Genomic DNA, 19,029 nt, shown 5'->3' on the forward strand with positions numbered 1-19,029 from the left:
AAAGTAAAAGGAAAGAATGGACTGTCTTCGTCCTTTGTCGTCTTCCGCTTATCCGGGACCGGGTCGCGGGGGCAGCAGACTCAGCAGAGACGCCCAAGGCGTTCCCAGGCCAGCCGAGAGACATAGTCCCTCCAGCGTGTCCCTCCTCCCGGTGGGACGTGCCTGGAACACCTCCCAAGGAAGGCGTCCAGGAGGCATCCGGTATAGATGCCCGAGCCACCTCAACTGGCTCCTCTCTATGTGGAGGAGCAGCGACTCTACTCCGAGCCCCTCCCGGATGGCCAAGCTCCTCACCCTATCTCTAAGGGAGTGCCCGGCCACCCTACGGAGGAAGCTCATTTCAGCCGCTTGTATCCGGGATCTCGTTCTTTCGGTCATGACCCAAGTTCATGGCCATAGGTGAGGGTAGGAACGTAGACCGACCGATAAATTGAGAGCTTTGCTTTTCGGCTCAGCTCTCTCTTCACCACGATGGACCGGCACAGCGCCCCCATTACTGTGGCAGCTGCACCGATCCGTCTGTCGATCTCCCGCTCCATTCTTCCCTCACTCGTGAACAAGACCCCGAGATACTTAAACTCCTCCACTTGAGGCAGGAACTCCCCTCCAACCTGAAGAGGACAAGCCACCTTTTTCCGGTCGAGAACCATGGCCTCGGACTTGGAGGAGCTGATCCTCATCCCAGCCGCTTCACACTCGGCTGCGAACCGCCACAGCGCATGCTGTAGGTCTTGGCTAGAGGGGACCAGCAGGACCACGTCATCTGCAAAAAGAAGAGACGAAATCCACTGGTCCCCAAACCAGAACCCCTCCAGCCCTTGGCTGCGTCTAGAAATCCTGTCCATAAAAGTTATGAACAGGACCGGTGACAAAGGGCAGCCCTGCCGGAGTCCAACATGCACCGGGAACAGGTCTGACTTAGTGCCGGCAATGCGGACCAAACTCCTGCTCCGCTCGTACAGGGACCGGATGGCCCCTAATAAAGGGCCCCCGATTCCATACTCCTGGATCAACCCCCACAGGGCATCATGAGGGACGCAGTCGAATGCCTTCTCCAGGTCCACAAAACACATGTAGACCTGTTGGGCAAACTCCCATGAACCCTCGAGTACCCTGTAAAGGGTATAGAGCTGGTCCAGTGTTCCACGGCCGGGACGAAAACCACACTGCTCCTCCTGAAGCCGAGGTTCGACTATCGGTCGGACTCTCCTCTCCAATACCCTGGCGTAGGCCTTACCAGGAAGGCTGAAGAGTGTGATCCCCCTGTAGTTGGAACACACCCTCAGTTCACCCTTCGTATGAAGGGGGACCACCACCCCAGTCTGCCAGTCCAGAGGCACTGTCCCTGACCGCCACGCAATGTTGAAGAGGCGTGTCAACCATGACAGCCCAACAACATCCAGAGATTTGAGGTACTCAGGGCGGATCTCATCCACACCCGAAGCCTTGCCACCGCAGAGCTTTTTAACCACCTCGGTGACTTCAGCGTGGGTGATGAAAGAGTCCAACCCCGAGTCCCCAGCCTCTGTTTCCACCACGGAATGCGTGATGGCAGGATTGAGGAGATCCTTGAAGTACTCCTTCCACCGCCCAATAATGTCCTCAGTCGAGGTCAGCAGCCTCCCACCCCCACTATAAACAGTGTTGGCGAAGCACTGCTTCCCCCTCCTGAGGTGCCGGAATCATTTGCCAGAATCGCTTCGAGGCCAACTGGTACTCCTTCTCCATGGCCTCACCAAACTCCTCCCAGGCCCGAGTTTTTGCCTCTGCCACAGCCCGAGCTGCAGCACGCTTAGCCTCACGGTACCCATCAGCCGCCTCAGGAGTCCCACAAGCCAACCACAACCGATAGGACTCCTTCTTCAGCTTGACAGCATCCCTTACTGCCGGTGTCCACCACCGGGTTCTGGGATTGCTGGCGCGACAGGCACCACAGACCTTACGGCCGCAGCTACGGGCAGCAGCATCGACAATAGATGCGGAGAACATGGTCCACTCGGACTCTATGTCTCCAACATCTCCCGGGATCTGGTCAAAGCTCTCCCGGAGGTGGGAGTTGAATACATCCCTGGGGGAGGGCTCTGCCAGACGTTCCCAGCAGACCCTCACTATGCACTTGGGCCTGCCAAGTCTGTCCGGCTTTCTCCTCCTCCAGCGGATCCAACTCACCACCAGATGGTGATCAGTGGACAGCTCAGCCCCTCTCTTCACCCGAGTGTCCAAAACATGCGGCCGAAGGTCTGATGATACGACAACAAAGTGGATCATCGACCTCCTGCCTAGTGTGTCCTGGTGCCAAGTTCACTGATGGACACCCTTATGTTTGAACATGGTGTTCATTATGGACAATCCGTGACTAGCACAGAAGTCCAATAACAAAACACCACTCGGATTCAGATCGGGGAGGCCATTCCTCCTGATCACGCCTCTCCAGGTGTCACTGTCGTTTCCCACGTGGGCGTTGAAGTCCCCCAGCAGAATAATGGAGTTCCCGGGAGAGGCACTATCCAGCACCCCCGACAGGGACACCAAGAAGGCCGGGTACTCCGCACTACCACTCGGCCCGTAAAGGGAGGTTTCTGGGCTTCCGCCACCAGACTCTGCAGCCTTGTGAACGATGACTCACCTCCAAACCGAGGCAAACTCCAACTGGTTGGCATTTTCAGATCATACAGTGCATCCGGTATTCACAGCACTGCACGTTTTCCACATTTAGCTATGTTACAGCCATATTACTTTAAATGGTAGCAAATTAATCTCTTTCCTCCAAATTCTCCCCAAAATACCCCATTATGACAATGTGAAAAAGGTTTGAGAATCTTTAAATGCTAATATTGATGAATATTTTATTGATCCACCTTTGCCAGCAATTACAGCCTAAAGTCTTTTTGAATGTGATGCCACAGGCTTAGCACACCTGTCTCTAGGCAGTTTCACCCATTCTTCTCTGCAGAACACCTCAAGCTCCATAATGTTGGATGGGAGACGTCTGTCCTCAGCCGTTTTCTGGTCTCTCCAGAGATGTTCAATCGGATTCAAGTCTAGACTCTGGCCTGGCTGCTTCAGGACCTTCACAGAGTGGTTCTGAAGCCACTCCTTTGAGATCTTGGTTGTGTGCTTAGGGTCGTTGACCTGCTACAAATTGAACCGTCGCCCCAGTCTGAGGTAAACAGCGTTCTGGAGCAGGTTTTCAACCTGGATGTCTGTACATTGCTGCATTCATATTTCCCTCTATCCTAGTCTGCCAGTTCCTGCTGCTGAAAAACATCCCCATAGCATGATGCTGCCACCACCATTCTTCACTGTAGGGATGGTATTGTGAATACTTACGTCAATGTTTTTCTTAGTTTTCTATTTGTAATAACTTTGCATTTTGTATTGTGTGTAGAATTTTGCGGAGAGAGATTAATGTGATACTATTTGGAATGACACTGTGATATAACTGAATGTGGAAAAAGTGCAGCGCTGTGAAAACTCTCTGAATGGACTCTACTTAGGAACTGCAGTGAGATAAATGTACCAGCCACACCGAAAAGTCTATTGCAATAACTTACTCATCAGCTCTCATACATAATAGGGAGCACATTGGCTTCTTAACACACCCCTTAAGATTCCAACAAGACCAACTATGATTTAGCTGATTATTTACATCTGTTAGCAGCAGTAACTTTAGAGATTTCCGGTCTGTTGGCATTCAGATATTCTCCTCTGGGTTAAACTCTAAAACATTTCTCCTTTTATAGACTAAGATCTCCTGAGCCAAGATAACTGCATACTGCCTCATTCTGAAAATATCTGCAGACTTTGGGTATATTTGTTCACAGAGCTGAAGTCTCCAACTGTTCCAGTGGCTTGGAAAGCCTCTGCTGGAGCAGAAGAAAGACGTTTACACATTTGTGCACATGAAGCAGCACTGCATGACATTTTTCTGTTAGGACGGGGTTTTAGCAGAAAGATGGAAACAGGCGGGGTCCCGCTGTGGGGGAGATCTCGGAGACTGCAAACAACTCTGTCCGTTGTCGGGTTTGACTGTTGCATATTCATATAGAGACAGACGAGGGGGTCAACCATATACCCCGTTAGCCTTTTGCTAAACAAATGACAACAAAAGAAGGAATTCCTCTCAGACTCTAGACCACACAGGCGCGTTTACACAAAGCAGTGCAGCCTTTGTTGAACATTTCAGCCCAGATCTTCTCACCATGTAGTCCAGACTGCATTGGGCTCCTAAACATCATGAAAAAGACACCTTTGGTCTCATTCAGATATTTCTGCTAAAAGTGTTCCCCTGATTCAGGGTATCATCCACAACTATGCAACTCTTGACCTAGTATTTATTTCCTTATATTTTCTTTTTGCAAGTCAGACAGTCCTATTGTATTACAATTAAAATTCACCAAAACGTATAAAACCTTAAAATGAGGGTCAGAATTATTCATAGAAGCTCAAATATATCCATACACCCCACTAATATTTGGTTAAATGTTCTTAGGCACCTCAAACACGCACTTTTTATAGCCATAAAACCCTTTTTGGCATAATTTGGGTTAAATATTTCACCACCATTCTGTTTGGTTGCCAAAACCCAGACCTGCTTTTTAATTACACTCAATGGCGTGGAAGATGCATTAAAAGAAAGCCCTCCTCTATTGTTCCATTCACTTGTGAATGTACCATTACCACTGGAAGAGAATCAGACCCTGAGCATGATGCTACCCTCACCATGCATGACCATTGGTACAGCATTAATTTTTCTAGTCATTGTGGCCAAACAGTTCAATCTTAAATGTTTCAGATCAAACTAAATACAAAAAGCAGTTGGCAAATTATGATTTAATTTATTAAGGGAATAAGTTATCAAAACTCACTTTGCTCTATGTAAAAAATATATCAACTCCCCTTGCCAAATTCGTATGGATATTAACTGTGATCAGCCAGTTTCTGGTTTTATTTTCACAACTGAGGGACAATAAAGGAGCCTTTATTGTCCCTCAGTTGACAATTACAGCAGCAGCTTTTTCTAAGATTTTGGGACTCCAGCGAACCTCCAGAAATGCATCAAATATAGAACGGTGATGAACCCTCCTAGAAGTGGCCACCGTATCAGAAGTACTCCATGGAAAGCTCATCCAGAAGGTCATAAAAGAACCCAGAACAAAACCTAAAGCACCGTAAACCTCACTCACCTCAGCTATGATCGACGTTCGTCAAAGCCTTCGGGAAAAGATCCAGAAAATGACTCATTTGAAACTTTTATTTAGGAAACTGCGGGCCCGGTTCTGACCATTTCGTACCAGTTTTTCATTTGCTGCAGGATGTTTTTTAATGACCAACTTTTAATGTATAACAGGCAGGGAGATGGTTGAAGATGGTTCATATCCTCTTTAAAAACATTTAAAATTATGTTTGATGTTCTACTCATGTTCTACTAGGCAGAAATATGGCTGACACTCCAATAAACAATATCTCCTAGCAGGAGGTCATAGTAACTTTGGTTTAATCAGGAGTCATAATCGTTCCAAATGAGATCAAAACAGAAAAATGCAAATAAAGAGCATAAAGTTTTCAGAAAATAATACATACAAATGAATTAAAGAATCACATTTGAGCATTTTATGACCATTTATCTGCACAGCTGATGAAAATACTTAGCTTCAGTAAAAAATAAAAGTATACATCTTGGTTTAATTAGACGGGCTGAAAATTGGTTTGTTTACAGGTACCAAATGATAATGGATGGGTAGGAATTGACCCGGAGCCGCATGGCGAAGGAGGCGAGGTTCTTACAGAGCTTCCCTGCTTTAGTGGTTCTGCTCTTCAAAGTTCTACCAATGTTCTAGGGCAGGACGACAATTTTCTTCTCCAGCTTCTGCTCTGGGAAGATGAACCTCCTCATCATGTCATCCAGCTCCTCCAGAGCCAGCTGCGCATGGAGCACGGCCACCTCATCCAGGTCTGAGCGGACCACCCACTTCAGGGCCCGGTACAGGTCCAGGAGAACGTCCCTGAGAACCTGCAGGAGGCCAAAAGATGGGTTACACAAACTGCATATAACATCTCCATGCTTTCTGAAAATCTACAGAAATCGTTTGGTTCTCAGGTTTCAGTTCTATAGATTTTGGTGTCGTTCGGCACCTTGACATGTTCTCCACCGTCACCCCATCCTGACCTTCTCCGACCTCTGCTCTCTGAACTAACACAGTCCATCCCTTTTTCCTGTTCCCACATCCCACTATGTTATTAGCGCATACAGCTGGTCCTGCCCCTATCCAGCTGTTCCAGTAATGACAGGACTTGGATCAGGACCAGCAGCTGGAAGAGTTCAGGAGCCACATCACACTTGAGCAGGTACACAAAGGTCAGGATGAAGTAGGGCAGGTTGAAGAAATATTTCCTCATGTGTTTGTGTCAGTCATTACATGTGAGGTTTTGTATTTCCGGTTGGATGACACTTTGTAACGTCCCCATTCCTTCTCCCGAACATAAATCCGATCTGGCATTGAGGATACCAAGCCATGAAGAGTCTTAGGTGTTGTTTTCTCCTAATTTTCCTGCTCTTAATGCGTCCAACACGGTTGTCTTGTTCTTGTTTCTAAATTCTCCAGCATTCTTGGTCGGGGACGGATCAGGACTGCAGGCAGGCCGTTCCGGTAGCTGTACCCTCTTCTTCCCTTAGCCGTGTCTTTGTAATGTGTAAAAAATGTGGTTTTCTATTATCATGGGGAAAATGCATTGATGCTGCTGGTTGAGAACATTTTCCCCCATACTGTTCCAATGTTGATCTTCGTTTGAGGTTGTAAAGTGGGATATTGATTGGGACCAAATACTTCTTAAAGCACCAGACACTGTGAAAATGAAGAGTCACTCATTGCTATTATGACTGAACCCTTCTCAGTATAGTCTAAAATTTAAACCTCAGAAACTGTGTAAAAACCTCAAGTTGCATTGAAAACATTCTTGACTTGTGTGTCAGAACCTTCCGATGACCGAAAATGGGCTCTTTATGTGTCCACAGTGTTTTATGTAAGAGATATAAGACGATAAAGACGTCCTTCAATTCCAGGTTGGAAAGAACAATTCAGAGCTCATGTAAAATGGGTGTGAATGAGAGTTTAGGTGTGCGTTCTCTGCACTCTGGGCTGATTGAACAGAAACCTTAAGTCCTACAGCAGAGGGAGACACATTGGGTGAAAACAGACAAAAATATCTACGTTTGGATGTATAAACCTCACATGTGGTATGGAAACTTGGCACATAAAGGCAGTTTATATCAAGGTTTCTTAATATTTTACCGGGTCAGAATCTAGTGTGACATCATCAGACAACATTTTGTTGGAAAATCTAAAAAGAAAATTTCATCAAAATTCAATCAATAAGGACACTGAGCTGAGATTTCTTTCCTGTAGAGCAAACCTGCCCTGGCACATGTAGGCAACCATTTGCTCCATATGGTATGCCTGAAACGCTGCGACAGGACAGATAAAAAAAAATAAATAAAAAAATCATAGTTTCATCAAACTTAAACTGTGATTGTGTAAAAACCATAACGTGTCAAAATGCTAATCGAGTCAGATAAAATCCAACATTTTGTGAGCTATATAAACTTTGAATGATGTTTCTGCTACGAAGTACGGCTGAGATACGAGTCTCCAAACAAGGCTGAGTTTTCTTACTAATTTATTAAATTTCCATTAGTTTCTGAGGAAATGTTACAGTTTTTGTCTCATTTTGTAAACAAGGTGCAAAATATGGCTGCCAACACTCCCCGCACTCTATTCCTGATTGACTCACAAGCTTTAACTATTTCTATTTTATATGTTGTTTTGCCAAAGCCTCCGTAAATGGGTGGTGCGGTCTACTGCTACTGCACCGTGCAATACTGTTTTAAAAGAAAACGTAAGATGAAATGTTAATATAAATAAATTGACAAAAGGACGTAAAATTTTCTCAATGTTTAAAGTGATTTTTCTGATACTTGTGTCTTCGCTGGGGTGGTTTATTAGTAAAAGATGTCTTTAGACAGAGGAACCTCCGAGTATGAGGAATATAGACACTATACCACTGCTGAGTTTCCTCAGTGTTCACAGTGACAAGCAAACATTTAGTCTTTACGACCTGTCAAGGTCTCTAACGACGGCCCCTCACTCTGACCAACATCAAACCATTCAGCTGTCTGGAGGCCTGAAGAGCTGCAGCAAACATGAGGAAGCCACACCAAAGTTTCTAACCCCGGGTCAGGAAAAGAAATGAAAACACAAACCACCAGGTGGAAAATTACAAGGCATGGAGCTTTAAGAAACATCCATTATGGCAAACAGAACAAACAGCGATTGTCTCAGATTGACCTGCAGGTCAGGAGGTTTCCTCCAATCATAAAGCCCGAAATCAGGTTCAAAGTTTAGAAAGTTGAAAAAGAAGTTTTTTAAACACTGCTTTTATATTGAGTTGTCATCAACGTAAGGTTTATTTTCTTCGGGTATTTCAACATACTTGTAATCATCTTAAAAGGTGCAGCAACTTTGTACCGCTACAGTAGCTTGCAAAGTTATTTGCCAAGCTTATAATTATGATGTATAAAGAAAATGTTAGAAGGTTATCAAAGATCTTTACAAATAAAAGAAATCAGAAAATTGTTGCATGCATTTGGATTCACCTTCCTTGAGTCAATACCTTGCAGAACCACCTTTTAATGCAACCAAAGTACAACACATCTTTTCTGCCTGAGGCTGTCAGACCTTTTAACTTGCATGCAGCCTCCACAACTCTGTGTCCTAGATAACTCCAATATTACATATTTTATTGAGTAATGTGTGTGTCCCCCCTATACCTATACTGGTGTATATTGTTTGTTTTATTGTTGTGTTTTATGCTGGGACAAATGAATTTCCCCTGTGGGGGATTAATAAAGCTGCAGTCAATCAATCCAGTTGCAAGTCTTGTGGTGTATGTCTCCATCAGCTACAGACTGGACGTTTTGCCCGTTATTTCCTATAAAATGATTCAAGCTTAATCAGATTAGATGAAGAACATCTTTGAACATCAGTTTTTGAGGCCTGCCACATGTTCTCAGTTGGACTTGTTTCTGGACTTTGACTAGGCTATTCTAACACATGAATATGGTTTGGTCTAAAGCATTCCATTGTGTCTCTGGCTGTATGTTTAGTGCCGTTGTCCTGCTGGAAGGTGAACCTCCACCTCTAACAGGCTTTCTTCTGGGAATGTTCTGTATTCAGCTCCTCCCATGAAATCTGACCAGCTTCCCAGTCTCTGCTTGACAAAAGCCTCCCATGATGCTGCCATTACCAAGTTTCACCACGGGGGTGGTGTGTTCAGGCTGATGTGGAGTGTCTGCTTTTTGCTACACATGACATTTTGCTTCTAGATCAGAAAGTTACATTTTGGTCTATGACCAGAACACCTTCCTGTTCTTCTCCTACATGATTGGTGGTAAACAACAAACAGGATGACTTCTGGCTTTCTTTTTGCAACTCTTCTGTAAAGACCAGACCTGTGGAGAGGATGACTGATGATAGTCCTGCCTGCAGATTCACTGTACAGCAACTAGGTGACTTTTGAAGGCAACGGATTCGACTAGATTTTATCTAAGGGCATTAGAGTAAAAGGGGCTAAATATGAATGCAAACTTTTTAGGATGATAAAATTAGAAGTTTATAGTTCTAATATGGCAAAATGTGCAAAACCTGAAGGTGTACGAATCCGTTAGCAAGGCATTGCATATACCACCTCTGCTTGTGTCTCCTGCACCGTGTGTTTGTTACCTGGGTGGTTTTATCGCTGAGGCCTCGGAGCAGCTGAGCGATGACGTGGACAGCCGCTCTCCTCACCTCGGCCTCCTTCTCTGTTTTAATTAGAGCTGTCAGGCAGGAGCTCAACTGCACAAAAAGACCCCAAAAGAACCCAGAAACACAGCACCATTAATTATTCATAGCAGGTACAGGCAAGAAATGAGGGTGAATCCGAGGGAAGGACCGCTAAATCTGTAAAACGGAAGAACTCACTGAATAACTTCTGTTCCTAATACCTAAAAACCCAATAAACAAACAGAATTAAACAGTTGAAACCTTAGTGATGAGGAAGAAGCTGCTAAGTTATGTAAAAAACAGAGATTCAGAAAATGCTTAGCTTTTGGTTGCTATGGTGATTCCCTCCTTTCTGTAGGGAGTGGGAGCCCAGAGCACTACTCTTTCAAACCTCAAACAGTCACGCTGTAAAAATATAAGTTACGTTGAAGGAAATCTTGAACAGTCAGCAGCAGAAACCTCTGGTGGCCTCACAGGTCAACGTTGTATGTGTCTGCAGTGTTTTAGGTAGGATAAATAACTTCTTAAAGAGAGCCTTCAGTTCCAGTTAGGAAAGAAGAAATTCAGAGCTGAAATATAATGGGAGTCAATCAGAGTCCAAGTGTGGATCCTCTGCACTCTGGGCTGATTTGACACAAAACTAGAAGTCCTACAGTAGTGGAAGACACACTGGGATGAAGTACAAGTACACCTTTGTATAGTTCTATATTTTTATGGCCCTTATTTCAGAAAGTGACTCTCATAAATTATTTAGACTCATTACGCATACAGTGAAATATTTCAAGCTAGCTAGTGATTCTCTGGCTTACAGAGAATAAAAACCCAAAACTCAGTGTCTCAAATTACTAGAATACTACATAAGATCAATAGAAAATGAGTATGAGTTTGTGCATTTCCATGCATTGAATACTTGGTTGGGGCTCCTTTTGCATCAGGCGATCAGCAAGTGGTTCTGGTGAGATGTAATGGACGCCCAGGTTGCTCTGATAGTGGCCTTCAGATCTTGTTGGTTCTGGTGTCTCTCATGTTCCTCTTGACAACAGCCCATAGAGTTTCTATAGGGTTCAGGTCAGGCCAGTTTGCTGGCCAATCAAGAACAGGAACACTGTTGACATTGAACCAGCTTTTGGTACATTTGGCAGTGTGTGGCAAGTCCAGCTGGAAAATAAAATCAGGATCTCTATAAAGATCGTCAGCTGAAGGAAGCTAAAGTGCTCTAGCATTTTCCGGTAGATGGTTCCATTGACTGCGAATGTTAGAAAACCCAGTGTACCAGAACCAGCAGATGACATGGCACCCCAGATCATCACTGACAGTGGAAATCTCACTCTGGAATTCAAGCAAAATGGATTCTGTGCTTCTCCGCTCTTACTCCAGACTCTGGGACCTTAATTTCCAAATGAAATGTCAACTTTATTTTGATCTGAAAACAGGACTTTGGACCACTGAACAACAATTCAGTTCTTCTTCTCCTTCTCCTCGCCCAAGTAAGACGGTTCTGACGTTGTCTCTGGTTCAGGAGTGGCTTGACACGAGGAAAACAACGTTTGTAGTCCATGTCTAGGAATCATCTGTGTGTGATAGCATTTGATGCTTGACAAACCTCTCAAGGCTGCGGTTATCCCTGTTGCCGGTGAAACTTTTCCTACCACACTTTTTCCTTCCACTCAACTTTCTATGAATCTGCTACAACATTTTCACAATATTCAAATTTTCTGAGACACTGAATTTTGGGTTTTCATTACATGTAAGCCATCGTCATCAACATTACAAGAGATAAAGGCCTGAAATATTTTACTCTGAGTTTAACTGAAATAAGTGACAAAAATATCTACATTATGATGTATATGCTAGCTGTGGGGAGATGAAACTGTGGGAATGAAAGTAGTTTAGATCGAGAGGTTTCTGAATATTTCACAGACATCATCACACTCTGGGAGAGAAATAAACTAAAACTGAATGTGTAAAAGCTACAAAAAGTATCAGAAAACCAATTCCATCAGGTAAAGTCCAACTTTCTATGAGACGTTTAAACTTTGAATGGTGTTTCTGGTAAGTATGGCTGAGCTGGGAAGCTCCAAACAGGGCTCGGTTTCCTCACTCCTTTCATCAAAATCCCATCATTTTCACGATAAAAATCTTGAAATACTTTCTGTCAGTGGCATCGCTGAGCTCAGAAACAGAACTAAACTGGATCGGCTGATGTGTCTTTCATGAATAAGCATCCTGTTCCTCCGGCTGAAACTGAAGCTTATTCATGGCTGCAGCGAACATGGACATCTGCAGCGGCCCGGAATAAACACGGGAGGCGGTCGATAATGGATCTGTGGCGTCACAACAGTTGTGCAAAAGTCCTTTTAGAACATCTGAACCGCTTCTAATATGCAGTTAGGCGTTTTTTTTTTCATGTGGCTCCAGAGCAGAAAGGTCTAGGAACTATTTTGTTAGCAAACTACCATCTTGGTTTCTCCCTCTGCAGAACCTCATCAGCAGTTCTTCTAATTCAGACCCAGCTCATAGTCTTTCTGACTATTGTGGGAAACATCTCTGCAACAGCACTTTAAAACTTCAGGTAAAATCTGTGAGAATTGTTTTGAACTTTTATCTTTCCTGCTTATTGCTCCAGTAAAGTTAATGAAAGTGTAGTTTTTAGTGACAACTTTATTTAACTAGGTTTACCATCATTTTGCAGTCATTTCTAGCTACCTTTGACTGGATTATGTGGTGCTATTTTTTTACATTCAAGCTGTTTTATTGGACAAAGAAGTCCTGCAAGTTTGCAGTCTTCAGTTTGTCAATGAAGGACAGAATATGGATATTTCTGTCAATCTATAGACCTATTTTGCTCCTTAGTGGACAAAAAATGGATTCAATCGATTACATTTTGACATTTCCAGTAAATTTGCAGTCTGACTAATCACCAGTTTACTTCTTTCTATACCTTAAGTTTGCTAATCTGGCAGACTTTAAATTCATTAAACCAGTTTTATTTTTTCCTGGTGTTCTCACCTCTTGTGCCAGCGGTCCCAGAGAGTAGTCCAGTCTCTGGCAGAGCTCCCCCAGGTTGGACAGGCTGCTGGCTCGGACACTCTGGTCCGGATCCCTGGTTCCCTGCAGGAAGACGCTCACCAGAGGACGGCCTAGGTGAGGCGTCAGTTCCCCTGATGGAAGAACAGACACAATATTTATAAACCTGCTTAAATCAGGTTCTGCAGCCAGCAGAGGAGCTCCTCCTTTGTGGAAACAGCCGCCAGCCGAGCTGAGAGCCAAGAGATCAAGCAGGTTCTGTGAGACAGATGAATTTTACAGCAAGTAGGGCGCACTGTTCAGTTGCCTTAGGTATAACTGTGCATGCATGTTTGTCTATCCCGTTTGTGTCCTTGTTGACCTGTGATGGGACCCTGACCGAGTTTGGCGATTAGCTCTGATCGATTCCTCTTTAGTTAAAGTGCTCATTTTAGTTTTGATTCTGAATAAACTCAGATTTTAAGAAATAAAAAAATACTCTTCGTGCCTCATCAGTTCAAGGAAAGATCCTGAATTTTTTCGGACCTTTCTTTGAGGCTCCAACTGTTTCCTGGAAATGATGTAAATTGTCATAGCATCCAGTGACTTTTCATTATTTTCTGGTTGTTAAATCAGGAGCAGCTTATTCTTTCTTATTTTAATCCATCCTGACCACGCCCACAGATGCTGTAACTGTATCATTTCCTCCCTTGTTAGAAGTTTACTAATAAATTTACTGAAATGCTCAGCAGATTTAGTAATTCCAGTCCAAAAAACAGACAAAGAGCTCATAAGAAGGACTTTCAAAATAAAACTCATTGAAAAATAAGAAGTTGGTTTCGTCATGACGTAAATTCTTAAGCTCCAAATTCGTAAAAGGCTTGGAAGAGGGTTAGGGTTCATCAGCACCAGTGGGCTGCGTGTCTCAGCGGTAGAGTTGCTGCTATAGTCTAAAGTCCTCGTCACAGTTATCCTTTCAAGCTACCGATGGATAAAGGTCGCTAGAGCCACCAAATCTTTTAAAAAAAAGGGCTTCATCTGCACATTTTAAAATTTCTATTGACATTTTCTGGTTCAATATGTTTGCTTTTTGACAGGTGTGAAAAATGCATCCCCTGCAGGAATGGGAACATGTTGAGGTTTGTTCTTGATTTAATCACCTCACAAACATCAGATCAAATTGATCTTTCTCTTCAGTCAGAGGAGATGCTGTGCATCATTTCTGTTTTGGGACTTTTCTTTATGTTTTTTTAAATTCAGTTTTGGTTCAGTGTGCCAGATTCCCATCGTGCCACTTTTCTGGGACAATCAGGTGTTTATATCTCTACTGGGAGACTGGATGGAGCTTCAGTTTCCCACTCAGACAGCTGCTGTGTTTGACTCGAACCCCCGACTGGCCAAAATGTGTCTTCCTGGCCAAGCTGTGATTTTCAAATAAAAAGGTTTTCTTAACGGACTTGCCTGGCTGACTGGATGTTTAGTGAGTGTCTGGCCCAGTTTGCGTTCTGGTTTGTTCCCAGTTGCTGGCTGAGAAACCTGCAGACTCATGTGAGCTCCTGACATTTTCATGTATTTGTACACTAGAAGGAACTGCGTGGTGAGATTGGGGTATGTTTGTGGGTGTTGGACTAGTTTTATTGTCCACTACAACCACGGTAATGAAGGTCCAGAGCTCTTTTTGTGTTTCTAAAGACATGGGTTGGTTGGGTCTTACTGCCACCGACCCGTCAGCTGGTCGCCTCCTCTCCATGAAAGCCACTGGCTCGGCTCGGAGTTGCTTGGCAGAAGCAGCTGCAGTCGGCTCTGTTCTTTGTGCGACCCACGAACACAGCTGGTTCCCCGAGTTGGCCGCAGGATCAAACCAGTTTCAGACAGCTAGCAGCATCTCACAGTGGTGGTCACCTCTGAATAAATAACCATCCATGGTCCTCTTATGGGACATTTAGTGTCCAGGTGGGAACCTTTTAACATGCAGTGCCCTGAAAAAACATTCCTACCCCTCAACTCTTTTCACATTTTTTAATGTTACAACCACAAACTAACCGTGCACATCACCCTGAACACAAAGTCTCCACAGAATGATGCGCCACCACCATGTTTTACTGTAAGGGGGCTTTCCTTCATTAGGGACAGGAAAACCGGTTAATGGCAAAATACATGGTGCTAAATAAAGGTGAGGCTGCAAAGGATTTGAGACTGAGGATGCGCTCCTAAAGCCAGAGCTGCACTGAAATGGTGCTCAAAGCACTTTTTAATGATTATTTAGGATGAGATCTTCAATGACAATTTTAGATCTTCTTAAGCAGAGAATGTTATGTCCAGCAAGCATTTTTCTTTTACCAGTCATGTTTTTGTGCAGGGCCAAAAACATCCTGCAACGTTTACTCCAACGAAGATTTGGGCCGAGCCCATTCATTAAACTAAATACAGCGAGGGTTTTCCAAGAACATTCTTGTGTTTGTTGCTGGAAATAGACTAAAAACATTTTCTGGACCAACAAAACAGAAGACGTTTGATTAAAAAGTTAGAACCGGTACACCTTTCTGTTATCGAAGCAAGCGTCTGAGACCATCTTTGGGATGAGCATTGTTTCTTTATACTTTGTTTGATGTATTGTTCGGGGTCTTGTTGGCGTGATCTAGCGTTGAGGTATGATGCATTCACTGGTGACAGAAGGCCTGTTTTTTTGAGTTTTTTCACTAGCCAGTTTCTCAGTGCATCTCCAGCTGTTACTGTTTTCACCTTGTTGCAGAATCATTGTCATCTGATGACTGACTGACTGAACAAACAGCTCCATTAAGAGCTGGACATAATGTCTCATCTATGGACAGTGACAAGTGAATTTTATGCATCTGCACCAGAAATAGAAGGAAAGGCAATAAAAGCCTGTTTGGTGTTGAATGAGCTCCCCTGACAGTATCTGATGCTCACCCATCGCTCTGCTCGCCCTCATCAGGACCTCTCCCACCTTCAGCCGGGTCTCCAGCGAGCGCCCCTTGTTGGACGAAGGGAGGGAGGGGCCGTGTTGGAAATCCTTCAGGAGCCTCTCGAGGATCCGACCCGGGTAGGAATCAGCCAGAACAGCCAGACCTGAAAACAGTTCAGACTCGGTTGATCACTTTTATCACTGTGAGGATCATCTGCAATTGAGAAGAAGCGTTACCTTGGATGGCTGACAGGTAGACAAACGCATCTTCATGTTCCAGGTTTTCCAGGAAGAGCTGGGCAGAACATAGCGGGACAGGGAATTATGCATGACCTCACCGAGGATCAGCTAGTCATCAGATGTGAGAAACAGACATCAGAGAGAATAATACAGAGACAGATGATAGATCTGAGGAGAGGTGGACTGTGTGGGGAATCCGAGAACTGAACCAGGGAGCAAAATCAATACTGGGGGTTTCTGCAGCATCAGCAGGGACTTGGAATTAAAGGGAATCCTAAATAAGGGGTTACTTTTCCTGACAATACCATCTTAACAAGCCCCCAGGAGAGCAGCGGTTGTCCCACTGAGGAGGAGGTCCAACTGGCTCATCAATTATAAATATCCCAGGAGACGGAGATGAAACGAGAAACCTGCTGCTGCTCACGTTCAGATCACAAAGCAAACAAGAACTCCTAAATCCAGGAATTGTATCCTAGAAAATTCCTTGATCCAGCTTATTTCAGGTGATGAACCCGAACTTTTTCATGAAGCTGTTCTTCTGAGTTCTTCAAAACTATCAGTAGGAACTGATTAGAAACTCGAAGGTTTTTACATGTTTGTAAATTTACAACCCAAAGTTTCTATAACCAAATGTTTTAGGATTGAGGAAGAAAACAAAACATCCCTAATATGGCTGCACGGCATGAGGAAAACATCTAACTGTGTTCCTACTGCTGAATATGGGTCTGAAGGACCCACATTTTCCTGACTCCTTGTGTGAGCACTAACATCTCACCCATCCGTCTAAGGCATCAAGGGCAGATAGTGACCATGCAACTGGCCAGATGTGTTGCTGGCATGCAGACAATGAATGTGACTGCAGTTGTAAAAGGACATCCAGCCCAGCAGTCCTTTGCAAACACCGGTGTTTTCATGACGACTGCAATTCAACTTGTGCAGTTTTTCATGCAAAGGGAGCGTTTCAGCATAAACTAATGTTTTTAGTGAAGCTGTTATAAAATAACTTTCCATACAGCAAAGATCCTGGGATGTATCTGAATAATTCTATTGATCCTTTTTGCTGTATATTATTTAGTTCCAGATTCTTCTTTTTTGATGAAAATTTGGATTTCTAAGCCAACCAGGCAAATCCTTAAACCAGGTTAAGGCGTCTAGGAGGAGATTTTACGGGCGCTGTACCTCAACTTCCTTCTCTTAGCTCCGGAGACTTCAGACTTGGGTCAATACAAGAAAGAAGAAGCTGCTGAGTAATGCAAGCACCAGAGATTCAGAACCTGCCAACACCAGTTCGGGGTCAGCAGGTGAAGCAGGAGCCTGCTGCACCGCTTTTATTAGTCAACAGGCCAATAAGAATTTAAGCCTCAAATAAAAATGTAGGTTGCATTAAATTCTTGAACTGTGAGCTCTCTGTTGATTTGACAGAAAACTGTGAGTCCTACAGCAGTGGGAGGCACACTGGGTGAAAACAGACAGAAATACCTACATGCTGATGTATAAACTGTACATGTAGAGATGAAACTGTGAGCATGAAAGTAGCTTAAAAGAAAAAGTTCCTGAATGTCTCAATGGGTCAGAATCTAGAGCAGTGGTTCCCAAAGTGGGGGTCGGGAGCCCCCAAGGGGTTGCGAGACTCCAAGTGGGGGGTCTCCAGATGATTTTCAGAATCAGCATGATATGACCCCTGAGGTGTATGGAGGGCTAAAAGGGACAAAATTACATAAATATATCATGAAATAAATGTGAATACCCCATTAAATAATTACGTGTACAATGAAATAAATATACCATTAAATAATGAAATTTACAATTAAATAATGTCCCTTTAAAAAAGTAAATACACCTTTTAAATTATGAAATAAAAATAATTAAAAGTAATTTAATTATTTCACTCTGTATGTACAGGTCCTTCTCAAAATATTAGCATATTGTGATAAAGTTCATTATTTTCCATAATGTCATGATGAAAATTTAACATTCATATATTTTAGATTCATTGCACACTAACTGAAATATTTCAGGTCTTTTATTGTCTTAATACGGATGATTTTGGCATACAGCTCATGAAAACCCAAAATTCCTATCTCACAAAATTTGCATATTTAATCCGACCAATAAAAGAAAAGTGTTTTTAATACAAAAAACGTCAACCTTCAAATAATCATGTACAGTTATGCACTCAATACTTGGTCGGGAATCCTTTTGCAGAAATGATTGATTCAATGCGGCGTGGCATGGAGGCAATCAGCCTGTGGCACTGCTGAGGTCTTATGGAGGCCCAGGATGCTTCGATAGCGGCCTTTAGCTCATCCAGAGTGTTGGGTCTTGAGTCTCTCAACGTTCTCTTCACAATATCCCACAGATTCTCTATGGGGTTCAGGTCAGGAGAGTTGGCAGGCCAATTGAGCACAGTGATACCATGGTCAGTAAACCATTTACCAGTGGTTTTGGCACTGTGAGCAGGTGCCAGGTCGTGCTAAAAAATGAAATCTTCATCTCCATAAAGCTTTTCAGCAGATGGAAGCATGAAGTGCTCCAAAATCTCCTGATAGCTAGCTGCATTGACCCTGGCCTTGATAAAACACAGTGGACCAACACCAGCAGCTGACACGGCACCCCAGACCATCACTGACTGTGGATACTTGACACTGGACTTCTGGCATTTTGGCATTTCCTTCTCCCCAGTCTTCCTCCAGACTCTGGCACCTTGATTTCCGAATGACATGCAGAATTTGCTTTCATCCGAAATAAGTACTTTGGACCACTGAGCAACAGTCCAGTGCTGCTTCTCTGTAGCCCAGGTCTGGGGAATGCGGCACCTGTAGCCCATTTCCTGCACACGCCTGTGCACGGTGGCTCTGGATGTTTCTACTCCAGACTCAGTCCACTGCTTCCGCAGGTCCCCCAAGGTCTGGAATCGGCCCTTCTCCACAATCTTCCTCAGGGTCCGGTCACCTCTTCTCGTTGTGCAGCGTTTTCTGCCACACTTTTTCCTTCCCACAGACTTCCCACTGAGGTACCTTGATACAGCACTCTGGG

At 43.9% G+C, this 19,029-nt stretch overlaps 1 protein-coding gene across 1 annotated transcript in view; it reads right to left on the minus strand.

Annotated features, from left to right (window-relative positions):
* Positions 1–5,480: 5,480 nt before the first annotated feature.
* Positions 5,481–19,029, minus strand: part of tango6 (transport and golgi organization 6 homolog (Drosophila)) — a 28,184-nt gene continuing 14,635 nt past the window's right edge. The window contains exons 14-18 of the mRNA XM_047354752.1: positions 15,991–16,048; positions 15,759–15,917; positions 12,831–12,982; positions 9,780–9,893; positions 5,481–6,013 (exon numbers count right to left, since the gene is read on the minus strand). Coding sequence (XP_047210708.1) covers positions 5,837–6,013; positions 9,780–9,893; positions 12,831–12,982; positions 15,759–15,917; positions 15,991–16,048 — 660 coding nt within the window. The 3' untranslated portion in view covers positions 5,481–5,836. The remainder of the gene's footprint in view (positions 6,014–9,779; positions 9,894–12,830; positions 12,983–15,758; positions 15,918–15,990; positions 16,049–19,029) is intronic.

This window comes from Girardinichthys multiradiatus, chromosome 2 (assembly GCF_021462225.1).
Source record: "Girardinichthys multiradiatus isolate DD_20200921_A chromosome 2, DD_fGirMul_XY1, whole genome shotgun sequence".
NCBI lineage: Eukaryota > Metazoa > Chordata > Actinopteri > Cyprinodontiformes > Goodeidae > Girardinichthys > Girardinichthys multiradiatus.